At 34.9% G+C, this 21,434-nt stretch overlaps 1 protein-coding gene across 1 annotated transcript; it reads left to right on the top strand.

Moving 5' to 3' along the window:
* The first annotated feature begins 2,119 nt into the window (after window positions 1-2,119).
* On the top strand, window positions 2,120-4,745 carry LOC103959431 (transcription factor MYB20). The gene is made up of 3 exons (XM_009371773.3): window positions 2,120-2,414; window positions 2,911-3,040; window positions 3,984-4,745. Exons 1-3 carry the CDS (start codon window positions 2,282-2,284, stop codon window positions 4,528-4,530), a joined length of 810 nt encoding a protein of 269 aa, XP_009370048.2. The 5' UTR covers window positions 2,120-2,281; the 3' UTR covers window positions 4,531-4,745.
* The last annotated feature ends 16,689 nt before the right edge of the window (window positions 4,746-21,434 follow it).

The following is a 21,434-nucleotide window of genomic DNA, read 5'->3' as shown; positions in this document are numbered from 1 at the left end:
GACATAAAAAACTTTCGTTGGTGATAAAAGATTAGAAGGTATAAGAAGACAAGATCGTGTCCCTGTCAAATACGAAATTACAGCCAACTTTAGTGCGAGGACTTGACTTACATGCAGCTTGGATTGAAAAACAATACAATCGATGAGCATTTAGAAGGTTCATGCACGAGTTCATTCATGTCTAGTGAGAACAGAACCTTTTGCACTTTTGACCAAAACCATATTCGCACTTCTCTGCTTTTAAGCTTCTAGCATTTAGCACCTTTTGCATTATTTCTTAGAAGGATGAAGTTACAAACAGCCCAAAACTCAAATATTAAATATATATGTATGTATGTATGTATGTATGTATAGATGGGCTAGGATCGGGACAGACACATTTTATTTCACTTTTTTGTGGTTTTCATTCCGAAACTTTTTTCAAGGATTTGAATTGTTTATAATTCCAACACCCCCCCCCCCCCCCCCCCCAATCATGTAGGTATCGCTGATTAGGCTGATTTTGGCATTAAAAATTTCAATTTTATAGTATTCCATGTCTTGCAGAATATTAGTAGAAGTGAGAATTCTAGAGAGAAAGAGAATGGCTGGAAGAAGGTGGCTATCATTGGTCGACGACATTGATGAAGAAGGTGGCGGCGGGTGAGCAGTTGAGATAGGTTGTTGGAAGGTTTTCTTTTGTTAAACTATTGTAAAAAGGTGAGGTGTGTCTTCAACAAATAAAAGGGCTAAAATTGGAATTTTAGAAAATAATTTTGAACTTGCTGTGTATTCATAAGATTGGAGGGGTGTTAATAGAAGCACCCATCCTGAAAACCTCCCCATTTAGACCTTTTTATTGTACTTTCTCATTTCTGATTTGGACCTTCTTATTTTTTTAATTGGATAATTTTTTATTATGATAATCTTTATAGGATGACAGAGAACATATATAATTCCGATATCACGCAACATTACATGATCATAAAAATATCAAAATGAGAAGTTACTAGCGACCCCAGAACAAATTTTTGTACAGGTTTCTCGTGTTTTTTTAATCCATAGTTTTATATATTTATATATATTAAATTATTTTTCCATGGTTATTATTTTTGCTTGATACATACGACTAATAATGAATCATCATACCGATAGTATTGTTTCTTGTGGTAGTGTAAATGTAAAAATTAGGATGACAAATACAAAAAGCATTTATTATTGTATAACACTTAGGGACTCACTAATGAATATTTACTCACCTTTTGATTTAGCTCAATAAAACGAGATTACATATTTTTCGTTTTTTAAAGCCCAATAAAAATTAATAACATGTTCATTATATTTTAAAACAATAAAATCTGTGCTAAAATCTCATTAGACAAAATTCAAAAGTAAGCACTCACTAATGAATACCCAAATACTATTCTTTATTATTAGGGTTCCATATTTTGAACTTCAAGACTTGCGGCGGTGTCGTTTTGTGTTCAACGGTGTGTTAGGGAATGGACTAATGGAGTGTCTCACGCTTCAAACGCAAGCAATGGAAGTTGATGGGGTGGAGCTTTCTGATTAGGATGCCCGCACATGTATGTTACGCCTTACATGTCAACACGTGTATACACAAAATCGGAACAAAAACTCTCCTTAGTTTTACCAAAGATAAAATGGGGAATCAAAATAACATGAATGGGAGCAAAATTGAGAGAGTAAATGTTATTTAGTGCACGTTAAGCTCAAAGACTTATTGATACACTCTTTAATACATACAAGGTTCGTTTATAATAGCTGAATTTGTACCAACGTTTAGATCAGTGTTGATGTTAGTTTGGTGTTTTTTAAAAATGAATTGAGTGAATACAGTAACAAAACTTCATCTCTACTTCGTTCTACAATTCCTAATTTAATATTACGAACACATAGTTACAGCATCACTGTAAACGCTTTTAACTATTTGATTTGCACTTTGCTTGCAATGAACTACAATGTTGAATAAGTTGAAAGAGGGTAAACAAATAAAATACGTACATCAACCAGCTAAGCCAAGCAAAAAAGTCCATCGAAGGGAAGTAGTCTTGGCCTTGGGGGTAATTTGAATTATTATTATATAATATTTATGAGATATGTGTATATATAGGTGGGTACTGGTACGAGTCTAACCTTGTTATCTGCATCACTTATCTCACAACTAGTTTATTGAGACCTTTAGCTAGCCAAGTTGAAGACTTGGACTACTATAGCTGATTGAGCTAGCTACTAATATTATAGCTTTGTGGGTGAGTTTGATTTTGGTGAGGATTAATCAATGGGAAGGAAACCTTGCTGTGACAAAGTTGGGTTGAAGAAGGGACCATGGATAGCTGAAGAGGACACGAAGCTCATTAACTTCATCCTTGCCAATGGCCAATGCTGCTGGAGAGCTGTTCCTAAGCTTGCAGGTCTCATATCATATCAACTATATACTTCATTTTTCTCACTCCATAGCCATTCTAGAGAGAGAGAGAGGGAAAGAGAGGGGGAGAGAGAGAGAGAGGGAAAGAGAGAGCTTCTGCAAATTTGAATGCTCTTTTATTCACTCTGTTTCTTTCCAGGAGATTGGTGGGAGAACATTTGTTTTTCGTTGATCATTTATATTTGAAAATTTTAACCAGTTTCTCTTTTGCTTTCACAAATGGGGTTTGTTTTAATTCATTGTTTCTCCTCTTGATCTTAGTTTTTTATTTTTCATTCTTCTTAAGAAAATGGTGGCTCAAAACTTTTTTGCTTTCGGTTTTGTGCTTCATTTTTTTAATCTGGGGAGGTAGTGAGCTTGATAAACCACCAAACTAAAATTCATGATTCCCCGAATTCATTTGCAATTTAAATGAAAAAGTGAAGAAAAAAATAGTGACCAATTCACTGATTATAGTTGTGGTGGGTTGGTCTGAACTGCAGGATTATTAAGGTGTGGAAAAAGTTGCAGGTTGAGATGGACCAACTATCTGAGGCCAGACTTGAAGAGAGGTCTTTTATCAGAATATGAAGAGAAAATGGTCATTGATCTTCATGCTGAACTTGGCAACAGGTTTGTGATTATTCATTTCAGGAAGTGCTTAATTTATCCAAAAGCAACTTTCAAGAGCTCTGCCACTGCTAAAGTTAATAACAGATAATGTTCTTTGTAATTTCTAGTAAAATATGAGTAATGTTATTCATATCATATTTTATACCACATTTCTATACCCTCTTAGGTGATATCTAATGTGGACATCCACATCATTTGAAAAATTTGCAAAACCCAAAGAAATGAATGAGAAAGACTCATCGTATACCACAATCATCATTTAATTAACTACTTTTTCTTAATTATTTGTTTATTAAAGAATGAACTAAATTTAAAAGTATGATTAATTCAAATTATGAGGCTGTCCACAAATGTGGTACAAAAATATAGTATGAGTAGCATTACTAGTAAAATATTAATAATATAAGACAATGCAAGTAGAAGACCAAATTTTGCACAATATCTGGGCAATGGACTTCTGAGGTTTTAACACTCACTCCAACATATATTCCCTTTGTTTGTTTTTTTTTTTTTTTTTTTAGACTTTTTATCTTTTAACTTGAGGTAAATAAAATAAATGCATGTTAATAAATATCCCTTGAATTCAACCGTGCTGAATATGCTCCATTAAAAATAAAAAATAAAAACTTTGCTGAATATGCAATCTTGCCCTTCTGTATATTCTCCTATTTTTAATTTTTGAAGGATGTTTAATTGGAGCTTTCTTGTGGCCATATAGTCAATTCTCGGTGGAATAAAAAAAAACACTTTAAAACAATTATTTAATTTGTTTTCTTTTTTATTCTTTATTTTGTTGTGTGCACAAGTCAAATAGTTGCACTATTTGGTCAAAGTAGCGTTCATTTTCATTGCAATTAAGTTTGACTTTTTCTTTTGTATGCTAGAGGTTAGAATGTTGCTTATCATCGAAATTAAATTAATGTGTTTCTTAATATTTTGGCAGATGGTCCAAGATTGCCTCTCATCTCCCTGGAAGAACAGATAATGAGATCAAAAATCATTGGAACACCCACATCAAGAAGAAGTTGAGAAAAATGGGGATTGATCCTCTCACCCACAAACCAATTGCTAATGTCAATGACCAAAGCCAACAATCACAAAGGCAAAAGCAAGAAGGAGAAGAAGAACAATCCTGTGCAGCTAATGACAAATCTGAAATTGACCAAAATGCCCCTACTCAAGCCAAAGAGGAAGATTCCAAAAACACGGGAGGTGATGGATTGGATAAAATGGAGTTCTTGATTGATGGATTCTGCATAGATGAAGTTCCACTAATGGAGTTCTTGATTGATGGTGTTCCTTCTTCTTCATCAAACTCTTCATCTTCTTGTTCAAATTCATCATCCAATTTTCTTGAAGAATTACACCTCCCAGATTTTGAGTGGCCTGATTGTGATTACAGCAACAACAGTAACAATGGCAGCATGCGCTTGTGGGATGAAGACTTCAGCAGCTGGGGTCAAGAATCTTGGGCATATGGGCTCTTGTGAAAAGAAAAAAAAAGAACTAAATTTTTTCCACTTGGATTATATGTTGTAATTTGCTTGTTAATTACTTTCTGAAGAGTAGAAAATAAAGCATGTATGTATAGCATTTTTTACTCTTTTAGGAAGTGAAATGAAATAAATTAAATTTAATACTTTGTGTGTAATGGAAGCATTTAGATTTTTATTTCAATGTGATGTAGGCTGGCCAGTTTCTTCTATCTAATCTTGTTTTCTTATTCTTTGTTCCGAAGGATTCATGAACCTTTTCGAGATCCCGATTGGTTACATTTCATTATCATGTTTTATTTTAGTCATCATGTTAATTATTTAAGTTCTTTTTTCCTTTTGCTGAGATCATATTATATTTAAGTTGCATCGATTCTTTTTATTCTGAGCTTGGTATATTTGAGATTAATCACGTTGATTAGAGTAGTTAGTTCTCCCTCTACTCTTAATTAAGTTTACTCTCCCGCAATTTAGATTAAATAGGGTTTAAAATTGAATATTTCTTAAGATAAGTTTTCTAATGAAAAATAGGATAATCTACACGGGTGCGTTTGTTTGACCTCATTAAATGGGACTGGACTGGACTAGACTATAGTTCCATGTTTGATAGGTGCTGAGACTAAGTTAAGTGGGACTAAAGGGGACTCGTGTGGACTAGAGGCCTCCTTAAAGGTTCTTAGCGAGGCCCTCCCCAAACCATGGGACTTGCTAAGACCGGCTTCTTCCTCCTCCCCGCGAGCCCCTCTGTGAGTTCTGGGCTTCTTAATTTTGGATTTCGATGGGATTTAATTAAGATCTGCAGACTATCCCTAGCAAGCTGCTTCGCTTCGCCATGGTCATCATCCTCTAAAATCTCAAATCTCATATTTCCCACCCCCAACATTAACCACAAAAAATCCCCCATCTCATATTTCCCACCACCAACCATCACCCGCAAAAAATCCCTAATCTCATATTTCCTGCTGCCACCACCGCCATGGACGAGCCATCCGAGAAGCTCCATAACCTCAAGTCACTGAATTCTCTCCTGCTCAAGGAAACCAGGACCGCCAGCAGCAGGTGGAGTCGCTGGTGCAAGGCAAGGTAGATTTGAAGTCCGAGCTGAGTCGGTTCCATCGTGGAGATTAAGCTGCTTGTGAGCGAGTTGAGTGAGTGGAGCAAGGAAAATGTTGGGTTAGAGTTGGAGAAGAGTGTTTGTGGTGTTTTTGTTCTGACCTAGATGTAGCAAATGATGTGAGATAAAGTTTGAGATTGAGAGGCTAATGAGTAGAAAGATGGTGAAATTGTGAAGTTAATGAGGGAAGTGGAGCAGCTTGCTGGTGGACTCGAGATCGAGAAGGGAAGCTGAGAGAGAGATTATGTGAAGAAATTAATAATAAATTAATTTGGACAATAAACTACAATATTATTTTCATTATCCTACTTGTTAATCTGACACTGCACCAAACGCTTCACTAAATTATTCCAGCTTAGTCTAGTTTAAGCTAGTCCAGCTTAGTCACTGAAGCTAATCTAGTATGAGACAATCCGGTGCAACAAATGCTCCCTAAATTCATTTAAACTATGAGAGAGAAGGAATAGGGGTTATGTTTCATGTCACCTCTTTTTCTCACCTTTTTTTTTTTTTTTCATTTCTAGAGGAGTAATATTTATATCTCTCTTTTTTCATTTTTTTTTCCTCTTTTTATACGGGATAAAGTTTATATTCTCTCTATGACTAAGATTTATGTGCTTCGTACCGCTGAAATTTTCTATACATATATAAATAAATAAAAAGATTTAAGATGCAGTAATTAAATAAAAATATTAATAAAACAATCCACCATTGGCACGAAACAAAGACTACAGCTAGTCTCTACCACCTGCCCTAAATCTTAGTTGGGGCCATGTCGTACGTGCACAATTAGTGAGGCACAACATCCTTGTAGTCGTATAGGCCACATTACTAACCCTGTATGTTGCCTAATACGCTGGTCCACACAATCACACCAAACTTCTTTCAAGTTTCTTAATTCCTAGGTTGAAGAGAGTAACAAGCACAAAGAAACCAAACTTATTGCCCATCCCCATACTTGTTTCTCATACTTTTGTTTAAAGGATGTAGAATGTTGTTTCATATTGGAAACTTAACGAATTTTTCATTTGCTTATATGAAGTTAAGCTATTTTTTATATTGTCAAATTATTCTATAGTCAAACATTTCTTCAATTTAAACATGTATATTTCGAATTCTAATTTTTATTAGAAGACGGCTAAGAGATACCACATTTCTGTATTATATTAATGTACAAGCCACATTAATTAATGAATTGATCTAATTGGATATTGACGGTATGTATCACTTGCCACATCAAATATGTAATATGAATGTTGTCCCGTCTCCCTAGCATTAATATTTATTTAAAGAATTAATTCCAACGGCGCAAAGAATGCATTTTTTATTCAACAATATATTTATACTAAAGGGTGTGAACATAAATTGATTTCAAATCCGCCTATGAAATTTGAATGTAAAATTTCTCACTAAGTAAGTACGAAGATTACAAAATCATAATATTAAGTGGCCACATAAAAAAAAAAAAAAACCATTAAACAAACGACAAATTAACATAGTACGCAGAGACCCGGATTAAAAGCATCCACTAATACGGCACCCTCGGCCAAGAACTTCTTCTGTAATACGGCACCCTCGGTCAGAATAGAAAACACTGGTTACTATCTAATCAGTAAATCTGTTTCTTTTGGCCTAGAATTGTTTTTTGGTGAACAATAGTATCATTATTCTAGAACTTCTAGAGTTTCAAACGAATTAGGATTTTGTGTTTTTTAATTGATGTCTCCTTGTGTATAGTTCAGTTCATTATTAATTTATTCATAATATCAATAAAATTTTGAGTAAATTGTAACAATGATCTATCAACTTTAATCAAATTAGAGCAATGGTCATTCAACTAAAAATCAATTACCATTGGTCCCTTAACTTATCAAAATGTGTAGCTATAGTCATTTTCATCAATTTCGTCAAAAGTTTGTCAAAATAAGTTATTTTGGAATGACCATTTATACAATTAGGGTCTCTCAACTCATCAAAGTGTGTAATTATGATCATTTTCGTCAACTACGTCAAAATTTTTGACAAAACAAGTTACGTTAGAATGACCATTCCTACAATTGTGTTAAAATTAAGAGACCATTTCTCCCGTTGAATTAAAGTTGAGGAATCAATGATAATAAATTTTTAGTTGAGGAACCATTGTTCCAATTGAGTTAAAGTTAAATGATCATAATTACAATTTACTCTAAAATTTTAGAGTTTTTATTATTTTCTTGTGAATTTCAGATTAACGATGAGTTTTAGTAAATCTTATTAAATTTGACGTCTTTGTCAATTTGTTCGTTCGTGTTGACTTTTTAGTTGTTTCCTTGAACGTAATTTAGCTTTCAGTCACTAGCTACTTTTTTTTTTATCGTCGAACGGTTACTAGCTACTTTTTATTTTTTATTTTTATACAAGAGTTACTTGCCACTTGAGCACTCAGGAAAAGTATTAGCTATAGCCTATAGGTAAATTGGACTTGAATGAAATGATTTAGCAGCTTTTGTTTCTAATTAAATATAACAAGTTTTATTCTAGCTTTGTAAACTTGATTAGCCAATCTAGCTAGCTGCACATAAATAAGGTTTGAACACAAAGTTTTTACAAGGGTTAGGGGAACTTTAACAAAAAGTTCCCGATATTGTTCAATTTAACGAAAAACCATAATTTTACATTAAGAATAGTGTTCTAAAAATCGCTCTAGGCGTTGGGCGGTGGCCGGCCGGGGGGATTAACTCAAAATCGGGACAGGGACTAGGCAGTCGCCGAGACGGCCTAGACGGGAGATTGAGTGCCCTAGGCGGTCCAGAAATTTCAGTTTTGTTCTGTTTTCAAGAATGCAGATTAGCTACATTCTTGCTCTTATGGGCTTCTGGTTCATGGTTTGGCGATGATGAAAGTATGAAGAAGATGAGAAATAACTTTCTCTCTCTTCCTTTCACACCACGTACACCTTGCATACTTTTCTCATTTAATTTTTTTTCTTCGTTTCCCTCCAATCAAGTTTTGACAGCAAACATCAAGTTGCTTACTTTTTGTAAAAAACCAGGTTGTCAGTCCCTAACATATTGATTTTTCTCATAAAAAATGATGGGGTGTCAGTCCCTACATCCACATATTTCACACCTTTATTTCTCTTTAAATTAAACATAAATTAATATGATCTCTAAAAAATATTTTATAAATTACTATGAACTACCCATATTCATATCAGAATTTTTTCTTTATTATGAACCACCAAATCCACTACGTGGGATTTTTACCTTTATTTTTAAAAAATTAGATATAATCATTCAAAATATCTTAAGTTATATGGCATATATGTTTAATGTGATTTTAAATTTTGGACTTGTTGGATATTCTTTTTGCATTTTATCCATGGATTTCATACAAGTACAATTTTTTGTAAGTGTCAATATGCACCTATTTATAAGATATATAAGAAATTTACGTAAATCCACCTAGACAGCTAGGCACCTGCCTAGACCCCGCCTAGCCACCCGACTAGCGCCTAGCGTTTTTTAGAACCTTGAGTAAAATGTCAATCCTGGTACTATTCACTTTACCCTTTATTTTGTCCTTATCATTTAAACTCAAAGTTTTCAAACCATTTTCATTAGTTTTCCTTAATAATATTTGATGAAGCATACACACTCAAATATGTGTTGAAAAAAATAACAATCACGGTAAAAATGAAGAATCTGAAATGAGAATGAGTAAGCAGTTGAGTAGACTCTTCCACATAAACGAAGGGCGAGAGAGTGACAAAATATACATGTTTTAACTATTCATAGGATTAAGTCCTCTCAAGATCAATTCCATAGAAATAGAAATTCAACGGCCAAAGCTTCTTCCCCGGCATCTCTTCCCCCTTAACTCCTCTTTCTCCCTTGCAACCCCACACCCCATCATTGTTAACGAACCTAATTCAATTGTAGGTCATCTATGCTTTAAGTCTAATTTATTTTTTCGCTATCCCTTACTGTTTTAGCTTGTTATTTGTCATCTCTTTCTTCTTCTTCTTCATCTTTGAGATTTCTCTGTCTATAATTCTTCCATAGTTATGAAAAAGATCTCTACAACTAGAAGACATTGGTTTGCACGACCCCTCTCTTTGTTGTTTCATTAACATCAGCTGAGATTTTAAAGTTGAGGGACTTGCAATTGAGGGCTGTGGCGATACCGGGCAGATTTTTGAGAGGGTAAGGTATGAGGGTTGTTGCTTGGGTGGGTTGTGGTGGTGTTGGGGCTAATTTTGAGGTGGGGTTGAATTTAATTTGGAATTTGGAGAGTTGGTGGTTCGAGGATGAAAGCTTCAAAATGAGGGAGAAAGAGAAGAGTTGAGGGGAAAAGAGGAAGGATAAGAGATTTTGGTCTTTGGATTTGTATCAATGGTTGAGATCCATCGGTCCAGAGGATCTCCACAAATTAATAGGGAGATGATATAAATCTGTATTTATAATAACTTAAGCCCATATGACATTTATAGGGAGAGAAAGAGAGAAGGGTAAAATAGTTAAATTCTAACTATTTATAATGACTTAAAGCCGATGTGGCAATGTATCATTGACCTATGCCTTATTAATAAAAATATATCATTGATTAAGTCCAAAACAATATGACATTGATATATGGCTTAATAGTAACGTTTTTATTCACTTTTGACTAAATTACCTTTAAGTTAATGTGACGCAAGGGATACACTTTTTACGGTAAATTTGTAATTTTCATGAGTTTGTGGTAGAGATGAAATTAGCTGTTTTTAATGAATTTAGAAACTTATTTTTATCAAAAAAGATAGTTTAGGAACTTAACTTTAATGAAATTAGCAGTTTTTTTTTTTTCATGTATCCATCTAACATTTAAAAAAATAAATAATATCACCGGATTCATAGTTAGTTCATCTTTCTCTGGACTATATGTAAGCGCAAGTCATATAATATCTAGAAGGATTCTGCATCTCTCTCTCTCTCTCTCTCTCTCTCTCTCTCTCTCTCTCTCTCTCTCTCTCTCTCTCTCAAATTAAGAAAAGAAAGACTTATCCGAACACCTAGTACTAGTCAAAGTAAACCCGGGAAGTAAGTTGAAGGTTGTTGTTACGGTAAGGTAGCTTCCAATTGTACATTCAACCTGTCGTATATCATTGACTGTATTAAACCCAATTTCTTTTGATTGACTATGAAACCAGGAGTAGAACTATATTCCCTCTTAATGTCTCTCATCTTTCATTTTCTTCTATTTAAACGGTTATTATTACGCCACATTTATATTTTGTTTGAATTTTGTATATCGAGAAAAAGAAAAAAAAGAAAAGTATTAAAGGAGGGGATGGAAGAGAATGGTAATAAAAGGAGAAGGATAATACTCTATGAAACATTCAACATGACGGTAATCAACTAGTTATACTAATACAACACTCTCTTGCAACCTATATATATAAAAAAAACACGTATCCTTCGTAAGTTTGACAAAAAATAAATATCCTTGGTTAACGTACTTCAATGAAGATTAATTCAATTGTTATAATTGCAAGTATATATGTTTCTCATGGATCACAATAATAACCATTTCTTTAAAATAAAAATAAAAATAAAAATTTGTTCATATCATGTAGTTTGTCTACCTAGACAAAAAACTAATTACCTATCTTTATCCGCGTGACTTGGAATTAATTACGCTATAAGTTACAGAGAATAAAACAAGATTAGCGACAACTATCATCATAAGACTAATGGGGACATTAGCAAAAGGTATGAAGGGGACGGCTAGACAGAGCGTGGTGAAATGCTCCCGTTTGGTGGGCTGGACGGGATTGAGCCTTAAGAATATAATTCGATTGGCAGGGATGAGTTACATAACCCATGCGTGTGGTTGGGTTACATAACCCATCATATTTTCCCTTATTTCATATTTGTAGCCAATCCAATTTGTGTTACAATTATTCTCACCAAACATTGGCTAACCTACAAGTCCAATTTAATTGAAAATAACTTATCTCATCATGCCCACCAAATGAATAAGAGAATGATGATGTTATCCACACATATAGTTTTCTCGCATACTATCTTCTTTTCATTTTTCTTTTTTCATCATGTATCCCACTAACATCTTAAAAAAGAAATAATATCACCGGACTCATAGTTTGTTCATCTTTCTTTGGACTATATGTAACCACAAGTCATAAAATATCCAGAAGGATTCTGCAACTCTCTCTCTCTCTCTCTCTCTCTCTCTCTCTCTCTCTCTCTCTCAAATTAAGAAAAGAAAAAATTATCCGAACATCTAGTCAAAGTAAACCCGAGAAGTAAGTTGAAGGTCGTTGTTAGTATAGGTAAGGTAGCTTCCAAGTGTACATTCAACCTGTCGTCTATCATTGACTTTATTCGAAAAGTACATTCAACCTATCGCATGTCATTGACTTTATTTGGCCCAATTTCATTTTGATTGACTTTGAAGCTCCTCTTTCATCTTTTTCAATTTAAAAGTTTACGATTACGTTACATTTACATTTTATTTTGAAATTTTTATATAGACAAAGAGAAGAATAAAAAGACAAATATAAGAGGGAAGGATGAAAAGAAATGATAATAAAAAGGAAGAGAATCATACTGAAACATTCAACTTGACAATAATCAACTAGTTATACTAATACAACACCCTCTTGCAACCTAAATAATAATAAATAAAGAAAACGTATCCTTCGTAAGTTTGACAAAAAAAAAAAAACAAAAAAACAATCCTTGGTTAATCTACTTAAATGAAGATTAATTCAATTATTTTAATTGCAAGTGTACATGTTTCTCATGGATCACAACAATAACCATTTCTTTAAAATAAAAATAAAAATTTGTTCTTATCATTTAGTTTGTCTACCTAGACAAAAAACTAATAAGTCGTCTATCCGCGTGACTGAGAATTAATTAAGCTATAAGTTATGGAGAATAAAATAAGGATAAATCAGGTTCTCATCTCTAATTTTTCTTTCTCATTAATTGAAACTTTATTTCTTTTTAATTGTTTTATCAAGGTCCCTTGACTAATTTACATGTCATTTTTTGAATATTAAAATTATTTACAAGTCATCATTTGTCAATTTTCAAAATGAAAAACTTATTAATCATTTCCATATATATATCTTTTTGTATTTTTTTTTCATATGTTTCTATTTCTAATTTGTACCCTTTTTTAATTTGTACCAATATTCTTTTTAGTTTTAATTTGTATCCATAATTTTGAATTTTAATATTTACCCATATTTTTTATTTAATTTGTACCCATATTTTTCTTGTGAATGTACCCATGCTGATTATATGTATATATTTTATGTTTTAAATATATGAATAGTTATTTCTTAAAATATATCAATAGTTTCATCGGTACATTATTTTTTTGCTAGAACTATGTGAAGCATAATATTACTCTATTATTGATTTTTAAGTAATTTTTATATTGTAAAAATATTATTTAAATTTGTTTAAATTTAAAATTTGTGGGATATTGAATTCATAAATGTAGGATTTTTTTTTTTGAGAAATAAATGTAGGAGTTAAATCTATTAAATAATGTCAATTATTTAAACAAATAAGGTTTAATTCTAACAATTAGGTTGACTACGGACTGGAAAAAAAATGACCCATAAAACAATATTAATGTCACATCTCGGCCCGAGCGGGACCACTTCCGGGGCCCGACTCCACCGTAGCACGTGAGGGTATGCTAGGGGCCCAAAGCAGACAATATCGTGCTATGGTGGAGTTGGGCTAGGGAAGTGGTTCTGCCCGGGTCGGGATGTGAGAATTTGATATCAGAGCCGAACCCTGGCCGCGTGTGTGCCGACGAGGATGTCGGACCCCTAAGGGGGGTGGATTGTGACATCCCACTTTGCCCAGGGGAGTGATCCTTAAATATATATTCTCATCCCTACCTAGCATGAGGCCTTTTGGGAGCTCATTGGCTTCGGGTTCCGTAGGAACTCCGAAGTTAAGCGAGAAGAGGGCTAGAGCAATCCCATGATGGGTGACCCACTGGGAAGTTGCTTGTGAGTTCCCAAAAACAAAACCGTGAGGGAATGGTAAGCCCAAAGTGGACAATATTGTGCTACGGTGGTGGAGCGGGCCCTGGAAGTGATTCGCCCCGGGCCGGGATGTGACAATTAGCGACAAATATCATCATAACTAATGGGGACATTAGGAAAAGGTACAAAGGGGACAAACCCGTGAGGGAATGGTAAGCCCAAAGCGGACAATATCGTGCTACGGTGGTGGAGCGGGCCCGGGAAGTGATTCGCCCCGGGCTGGGATGTGACAATTAGCGACAAATATCATCATAAGACTAATGGGGACATTAGGAAAAGGTACGAAGGGGACGGCTAGAGTGTGGTGAAATGCTCCTGTTTGGTGGGCTGGATGGGATTAAGCCTTAGGAATATGATTGGATTGGCAGGGATGGGTTACATAACCCATGCGTGTGGTTGGGTTACATAACCCATCATATTTTCCCTTATTTCGAATTTGTAGCCAATCCTGTTCAGTGTTGCAATTATTCTCATCAAACATTGGCTGATCTACAAGTCTAATTTAATTGAAAATAACTCATCCCATCCTGCCTACCAAATGGATAAGAGAATGATGGTGTTATCCACACACTTGTTTTTACCTCACATACACTGTTTTCAATTTTTGGTAGTCAGACTAAAGACAGGTACGTACTACTTGGATTTTTTTGTTATTGTAGTCCACATTGTGGTTTAGATTGACATTGTAAAATATACATATGCACACGCGGTTGTCCATTTTGTTTCTATTCTCTGTATAATATTACAGGTTATGCTCAATTTATGGTGAAGATCAATCTACCAGCTCAAATTAAAATTCAAGCCAAAATTACAGACTACTGACCAGCTACCGTAAACTTCTGAATTCTCATCCCAATTCATTATCGTCGTGGCCGTGCGTGACAGGGATATTATTCATCTGTGTATTGTAAATTTAGAGTGTTACAATACATATATGTATTCGGACTATGTTGAGGCTCTTCAATACTAGATTCTTTCACGCAGCTTGATTACAATACTAGTAGTACCTAAATATTAAATACAAATATATTTACATTTCGCAAGCCTATAATATTGGGCAAATATGTGGCCAATAATATCTATATTACCTAGCTATTAATAAAAAAACACACTGTCAACTAAATACACAGGAAAAGACAATATTAACTCTATATTCACAGTTCAACAAAAGATCCGAAAACAATTATGAGCATTAAGGTAATTTCGTAAAAAATAAAGTTGAATGTTTTTCCCTTTTACTCAACCTATCACCCAGTTGTCATCAAACTATAACCCTTCACTTCCTGTTTCTATTATTATTTTTTTTTCCCTTCTCCGTTAACCCTACCTATTGAGGCCCAGTTTTTAACTTACTTCCATCTCCTCAACCATTTTTTCTTTTTAATTTTTTTTATTTACATTCGGTAATAATTATGGTTACACCTGGAGAGCCTGGAATGTTTAGCTTGTGATGATCAGAGTCTTAAATGGTCCCTTGAAATTGTAGTGGAGTGCATATATCACTGTAACTTTGAGAAACATCATATGCATTATGTACCACTGTCAGTCTCAGTCACCATCACATATACATTCCATAATTTTCGTTCACATTCACAATTCCAAATCAGAGGCCGCTTTGTTTGTCTTTCTTTTTGGACTGCACTCTTTGAATAATACAGATATAATTCTTTATAAGCAATGAACTTGTTCTTTTCTGTGAGGGGTGGTAGTAAATATAAGGAATGATCTTAATAATATGAAAGTGATCAGAAGCCATGCCCCTTTAAAATATATACTAATTCTACATTTACAATGAATTTCTAATGCATAGTGTCACTAACACTGACATGCGGCGTAATCTTTTCATCATCATAGGCATAGTATTAGATTGAGTCATGTTAACTAGGACGGTATGTTGATCACAAATAATAGCAAGTGACAAAATTTTAAACAAAGATAAAAGTTTAGATTTTCTTTTAGTTGTTTTTGAGTTTTTGAAAACCCTCTAACCCAATTTACATAGAAATTGTTAAATAGCTAGTGCATTATTAGGGTAAATATAATTTTTTTTTAAACTACTGTGGTCCTAGTTTAAACCGAAAAATTGAATGTTTTGTATCCATTATATTTCTAAGGTAAAATGTTATATAAAATTGCATCAACGAATGCATAGATATGGTTCGAAATATGACATCTCAGTGACGGACGTATGACTACTTTTTTTGGCTCAGGATCAGCACTAACAAGCGTGTTCCTGTTTTGGAGTGCGACCCAAGTCGCCACAAGTCGCTTCAAACTCTGAAGTGGAGTGTCCTTGCGCCACACAATTTGATGCGTCTGGAATTGCGCGTGGACCGACCGTCCTGCAGTCGTAATGCGGCTCTGACTTTGAGTTTAAAACCGTCAAAACGCGGTTGTCCCATCCTTTTTGTCCACTCGCTGACAAATTCGGGAAAAAGGATGCGGCACGAAATTACTTGAGATTCGACGGTGGCAGACAAAGCATGATTTATCCTGTCACTATCACTATTTTACCCGAGTCGGAGTCAAAACGCCAGTACACGTAGAACTAGAGGTCAGGTAACACTTGGGAGTGGAATTTGTGCTCCTTCTCACTTCTTACTTTTCACCCCTAATCGGTGATTTGGTGGGAGGCCGCCTATGAATATGATTAGATATTGTCTACTTTTGTCGGTACAAAAATTAAAAAGAGATATGTGAAAAATTAAAAATAGTAAGATAAAAAATAATTAGAATATAAAATGTTAACATGGTTTAATCATGACTACATAAATAGAAGGAGATGAGAATGGTATGAGATGATTAGGGCAAACAATCCAGGTCCTTAAAAATAATGTTCAATTTGAGTAATAGGGTTAAGTTGTGTCTTTTTATTCTATCATTTTGAATGAGAAGTTGATTTTTACACACTTTAATTTTTTTTTCTTTTAAAACTTTTTATGCATTTTTCTATATTTTTGGTTCTCAGATTCAATAAATCAAACAAAAATAATGAGCAAGACTGAACATTAGTATGTGAGAATTTAAAATGAATGTGAATGTGTGGATCGTTTCTCCTCAAATGTGCTTCAACTTAGATATCTAATCATGCTCAAAACTATGCCTTGACTTATAAAAATACAATAATCTTATAAGGTGACTTGCTATTCGAGGATTCGACACTTAAAGAAACAACACTAAAGTTGATAATATCTCAGTTGAGAGCTTAAGACGTATATTGAAATTTCATACCTCGACTTTTATCTCAACTAACATCTCAATCGTGATTTTACTATAATTTAATTTGTTAATTTCATATTGCCTTTATGAGCACCAGAATCTGATTTTAGTTTGTCGAACAAGAAAACAACTAGACTACATATGTCATCAATAAAAGTAAAAATATTAAAATGAGAATGGAATATGCCCACGTTCTTGTAACTTAATTATGCATTTTATTTGAGTAATACTATATTTATTACTTATTTGTATCATCACTTGTACTATCTCTCTAATAGAGGTAGATTCCGTCAACACATACGGGTTCCATCTCTATTAAAAATATGATACAAGTAGTTAATAAGAATAGCATTTTTATTATTTTTTTTGGTTTTCACTTTCACTTCTTCCATTTTGTTTTTCCTAAAAGAGAAAGACAAAAGTAAGTAAAAATAAAAATGCACAAGCTAAAGGTATAAAGTGCGTAATATAAAATTGCACACGTAAAAAGATTGGAGCATGTCCACTTTAAGCAATGATTCACATAAGAATGCACATTATAATATAGATTTAGAGACCAAAAAAAAAAAAAAAGAAGAGAAAATAGGTAGTGGAAGAGTGTGGATTGGTAGGAATGCAACATATAGACAGAAAGAGAGAGGGAGGGTGGCATATATGGTTTTCATTAGAGATTGAAGAGGGGCAGAAAAGATGAAGAAGTCGGCATATATGTTATTATATCTTTTTTCTTCAGGAAAAGGGGAGAGAACATGATTAATTTTGTGAGCCCTAGCTAGTAGCTATTTCAGTATTTTTTTTTCGAACACTTTTTAAAGGGATAGCTATGGAAATGTGGCATTCCATTCAAGGACCAAACTACATGCTTCGCAGGCATATTTTTTCTCACTGGGGCGGTTTCATACTCATAGGCCGGTTGCCCATGGACAGAACTGGTATCATTGCTGTCTCTGATCTTAGTGGATTTTGGGTCCCTCCGATCGATCTTCGATCTTTTTTCCATTGGTCAATCGCTCTTCAATCTTTAGAAAGAAGAGGAGGTAGTCTTTTCGTTAATCTTATGAACCATAATTAGTCAATGTTCCAATCAGTGCATATTCAATAGTTATACTCCTACTACTTTCAACTTATTATGGTACGTTCTCAATCAACAACAGTTCTTACTAAATTGGTATCAAGATTAGCCAAGGCTGTAGTGGCATGTGCCACTCCAGAATTCCGCAATGCATTTGTCATCCTAGTGAAAAAGGCCCAAAGTGTGATACATGTTATTCCTACTATTACACTACATATGATTCCACCTACCCACCACTAAGATGATGCAATGCCAACACATGTTTTAAGTTTGAATATTTGATTTTAAAAACTTCATTTTAATCCTTCAAAAAAGATGAGTTTTAGACTATAACCTTGTGTAAGATTAAAATTTAATTTTAATCCATGATACATTTAATCATCTTATTTATTAATTATATTTTGATGTTTTATTTTTATCTTTTTTCCTATTTTTAATGGATTAATTATATTTAATTTTCATTACATTTCATTCATCATAATATATTTTGATGACTACATTTAGAAAGACAAAATTTTTTTTTATATAATATAGGAATATACAATTTGTATAATCTCCATTTAGTTACATTAATTCATTTGATATATTTTGGTATATCCATTAATGACACACCCCGACCGAAATCAGGGCGTGCTGGCCGTCATGTGAGGGTGACGTAACCATGTGCACAGTGCGGAAGCAAAAATAATAAAAGTACGAATAAATAAAAAAATCAACCTACACACAGAGTAGTTAACAAACATGTGTAAGCGTAACTGTGAAAAAAAACAATATTTTCAGAGCACAGAAAACCTAGTGCAGTCCAGAGAAACAAACACTAACTAAACACACCCAGAGGTGGTCCTACATTGGTGGTAATCAAACTAGAACCCGAGGGGCGCAAAACAGAAAGTGTGAGTGGGCAAAAACAAAGCTTTTCAAAATCATTTCATTAATAAAAGTTCTAACCCCTCGCCGTAAAACCTGTATAGTTTCCCATAAATAGAATATACACATATGCTATTTCGAATGCCTCTACATAAAATGTAAGTAACCCAGGTAATGTCAATCAATGCAATGTAATATGTCAGCCAGCGTCACCTAACGTGACCTATACGGTTGAATCTAGAGCTCAAATCTCCAACTCACTAACTATACCTACACACGAGTCAGAACCACCTAAAGTGGTCTGTATGACAGGACTGGTGTAAATAAATACGCTCAAGTGCTACGATCACGTGAAGACTGGGCGAATAATCGCAGGTCACCTACGAGTCGGAACCACCTATAGTGGTTTGTACGACAAGACTGTGCACCTAACTTGGATCCAAGATGAGCGTGTGGTGCGGGAGATGAACATCACGTGACGGATTATGCCCTACTTTGGGCGGAGCACTAACACCGAGGGCGCATGTTATGAGCTCTCTATGCATCTCACATAACTACTAATCACAATCATAAACCATAACTTACATGTGTGTCCGCAGCACCAAACATAAATATATGCAACGACTAATGCATAAATAAATAGGCAAACGCAATGCATGGCATTTAAAACATATAAACATTCCATTTCATTTTCTGGGAAAAACCACAAGTATATAGGTATATACGGAAAACCAAAAGCCCACTCACTGGTATGTGGAAGGGTCGTAACCCCCTACCTCGAGTGATTGCGCTCGTCCTCGGGATAGGTCTCACCTATATGCGAAACAACTATAAAAACGTCAATTTAAAGCACATAACCAAAACTAGGTAATAACTTCTCATACAATGCTCAAATAGGGTGTGTGAATATACCAACGTGATCTACTCAACCTCACAAACATCCTCATATTTAAAAATAATTTTCTGACCTCCCACGCGCCGGCCACGCACGGGCACGTGCCTGGCGCACGTGTGGCAACCCTAATAGCATTAGGGAATATTCTGTTAAAACTAACAGATTCTGTTAACGTTAACCTGATGACGTTAAGAATATTCCGTCCAAATTGACGGAATATTCCGTCTTCTTCTTCGGCACACCTTCGGTGCAGTTGCCGTCGCCAGAAAACCGAAAAATTTTTAAACCTTCATTTCTCACGTTTTCAACCAAATTCCATGAAATTGGTACCAAAATGAAGCTTACAACAAGTAGAACAAAACCTTACCACTTTCAAGCCGTGAAATTCATGGAAACTCGCCGTAGAAACTTCGCAAAATCTGACCAAACCTGCAGTTCACGATCCCGATGTCCAAATCCTTCCAACGAACCACCCCGAGCTTTCTAAGGACCTTACTATGCTTCCTACAAGCTTCAAATTCCTTGAAACACAACATTTCACGTGTGCATGAACAGTGACCAAAATCGAGGTTCCCTGGTTCGATGTGAAATCGAATGATTCCTTACCTGAAATTGGTATGGTTGAACTCGTATGGTCCTCACAAACACAAAGGTATAACTTTCCACCTCGATCTGCAACGTTTTCAAAGGTTTTGGTCCTGGTCCGTATGAAAAATGAAGAAGAGGGAGAGCGAGAGAGTCTTCAGGACAAGGAAGGTATACAGGAGAAGGTGATGGAGATGAGGATGAATTGTGTGGCCCAAATGCAACCAGCCAAACCCCCTAAACAACCACACAAATGACAAATATCCACTAGGGGCAAAAATGTCATTTCACACCTACGGTACAAATAATTCAAGACGGGCTGTCACAACCTACCCACCTTAATAAAATTTCATCTCGAAATTCTTAACAACCGCTCACACTAACAACTAGTGATCAAAGAACAACCGAGGATACAAATCTCTCATTCGATCTTCTGTCTCCCAAGTAGCCTTATCCGCTGAGTGATTCCTCCACAAAACTTTCACTAAACTCACAGTCCTGTTCCGGACAACCTTTTCCTTCCAATTCAGAATCATTACTAGTTCGTCGTCGTATGTCAAATCCGGATTAATTTCCAATGGTTGAGGATGTATCACATGTGACGGATCCACAACGTAATGACGAAGTATGGACACATGAAAAACATTATGCACTTTAGCTAGCTCTGAAAGCAACTCAAGCCTGTAAGCCACTTCACCAACTCGCTCAGTGATCATATACGGTCCGATATACCTAGGACGTAGCTTACCTTTCTTTCCAAACCGTATAACACCTCTCCACGGAGAAAGCTTTAGAAACACCCAATCACCCACTTCATACACTCTGTCAGTAGCATGCCGGTCTGCTAAGCTTTTTTGTCGATCTTGTGCCGCTTTCAGGTTATACTTAATTACCTAAACATTTTGAGTAGTCTCCTTTACAATTTCTGGACCCACCAAAACTCTTTCCCCGACCTCAGACCAACACAAGGGTGAACGACAAGATTTACCATATAGTGCCTTAAATGGTGACATGCCTATACTCGAATGAAAACTGTTGTTGCAGGCAAATTCCATTAAATCCAACCGCTTGTGCCAAGCATCGCCAAATTGCA

Source organism: the organism of the source record quoted next, unplaced genomic scaffold (genome assembly GCF_019419815.1).
Source record: "Pyrus x bretschneideri cultivar Hongxiangsu unplaced genomic scaffold, Pyrus_bretschneideri_v1 Contig41, whole genome shotgun sequence".
Lineage (NCBI taxonomy): Eukaryota > Viridiplantae > Streptophyta > Magnoliopsida > Rosales > Rosaceae > Pyrus > Pyrus x bretschneideri.
This window is presented reverse-complemented; position numbering and strand designations above follow the sequence as displayed.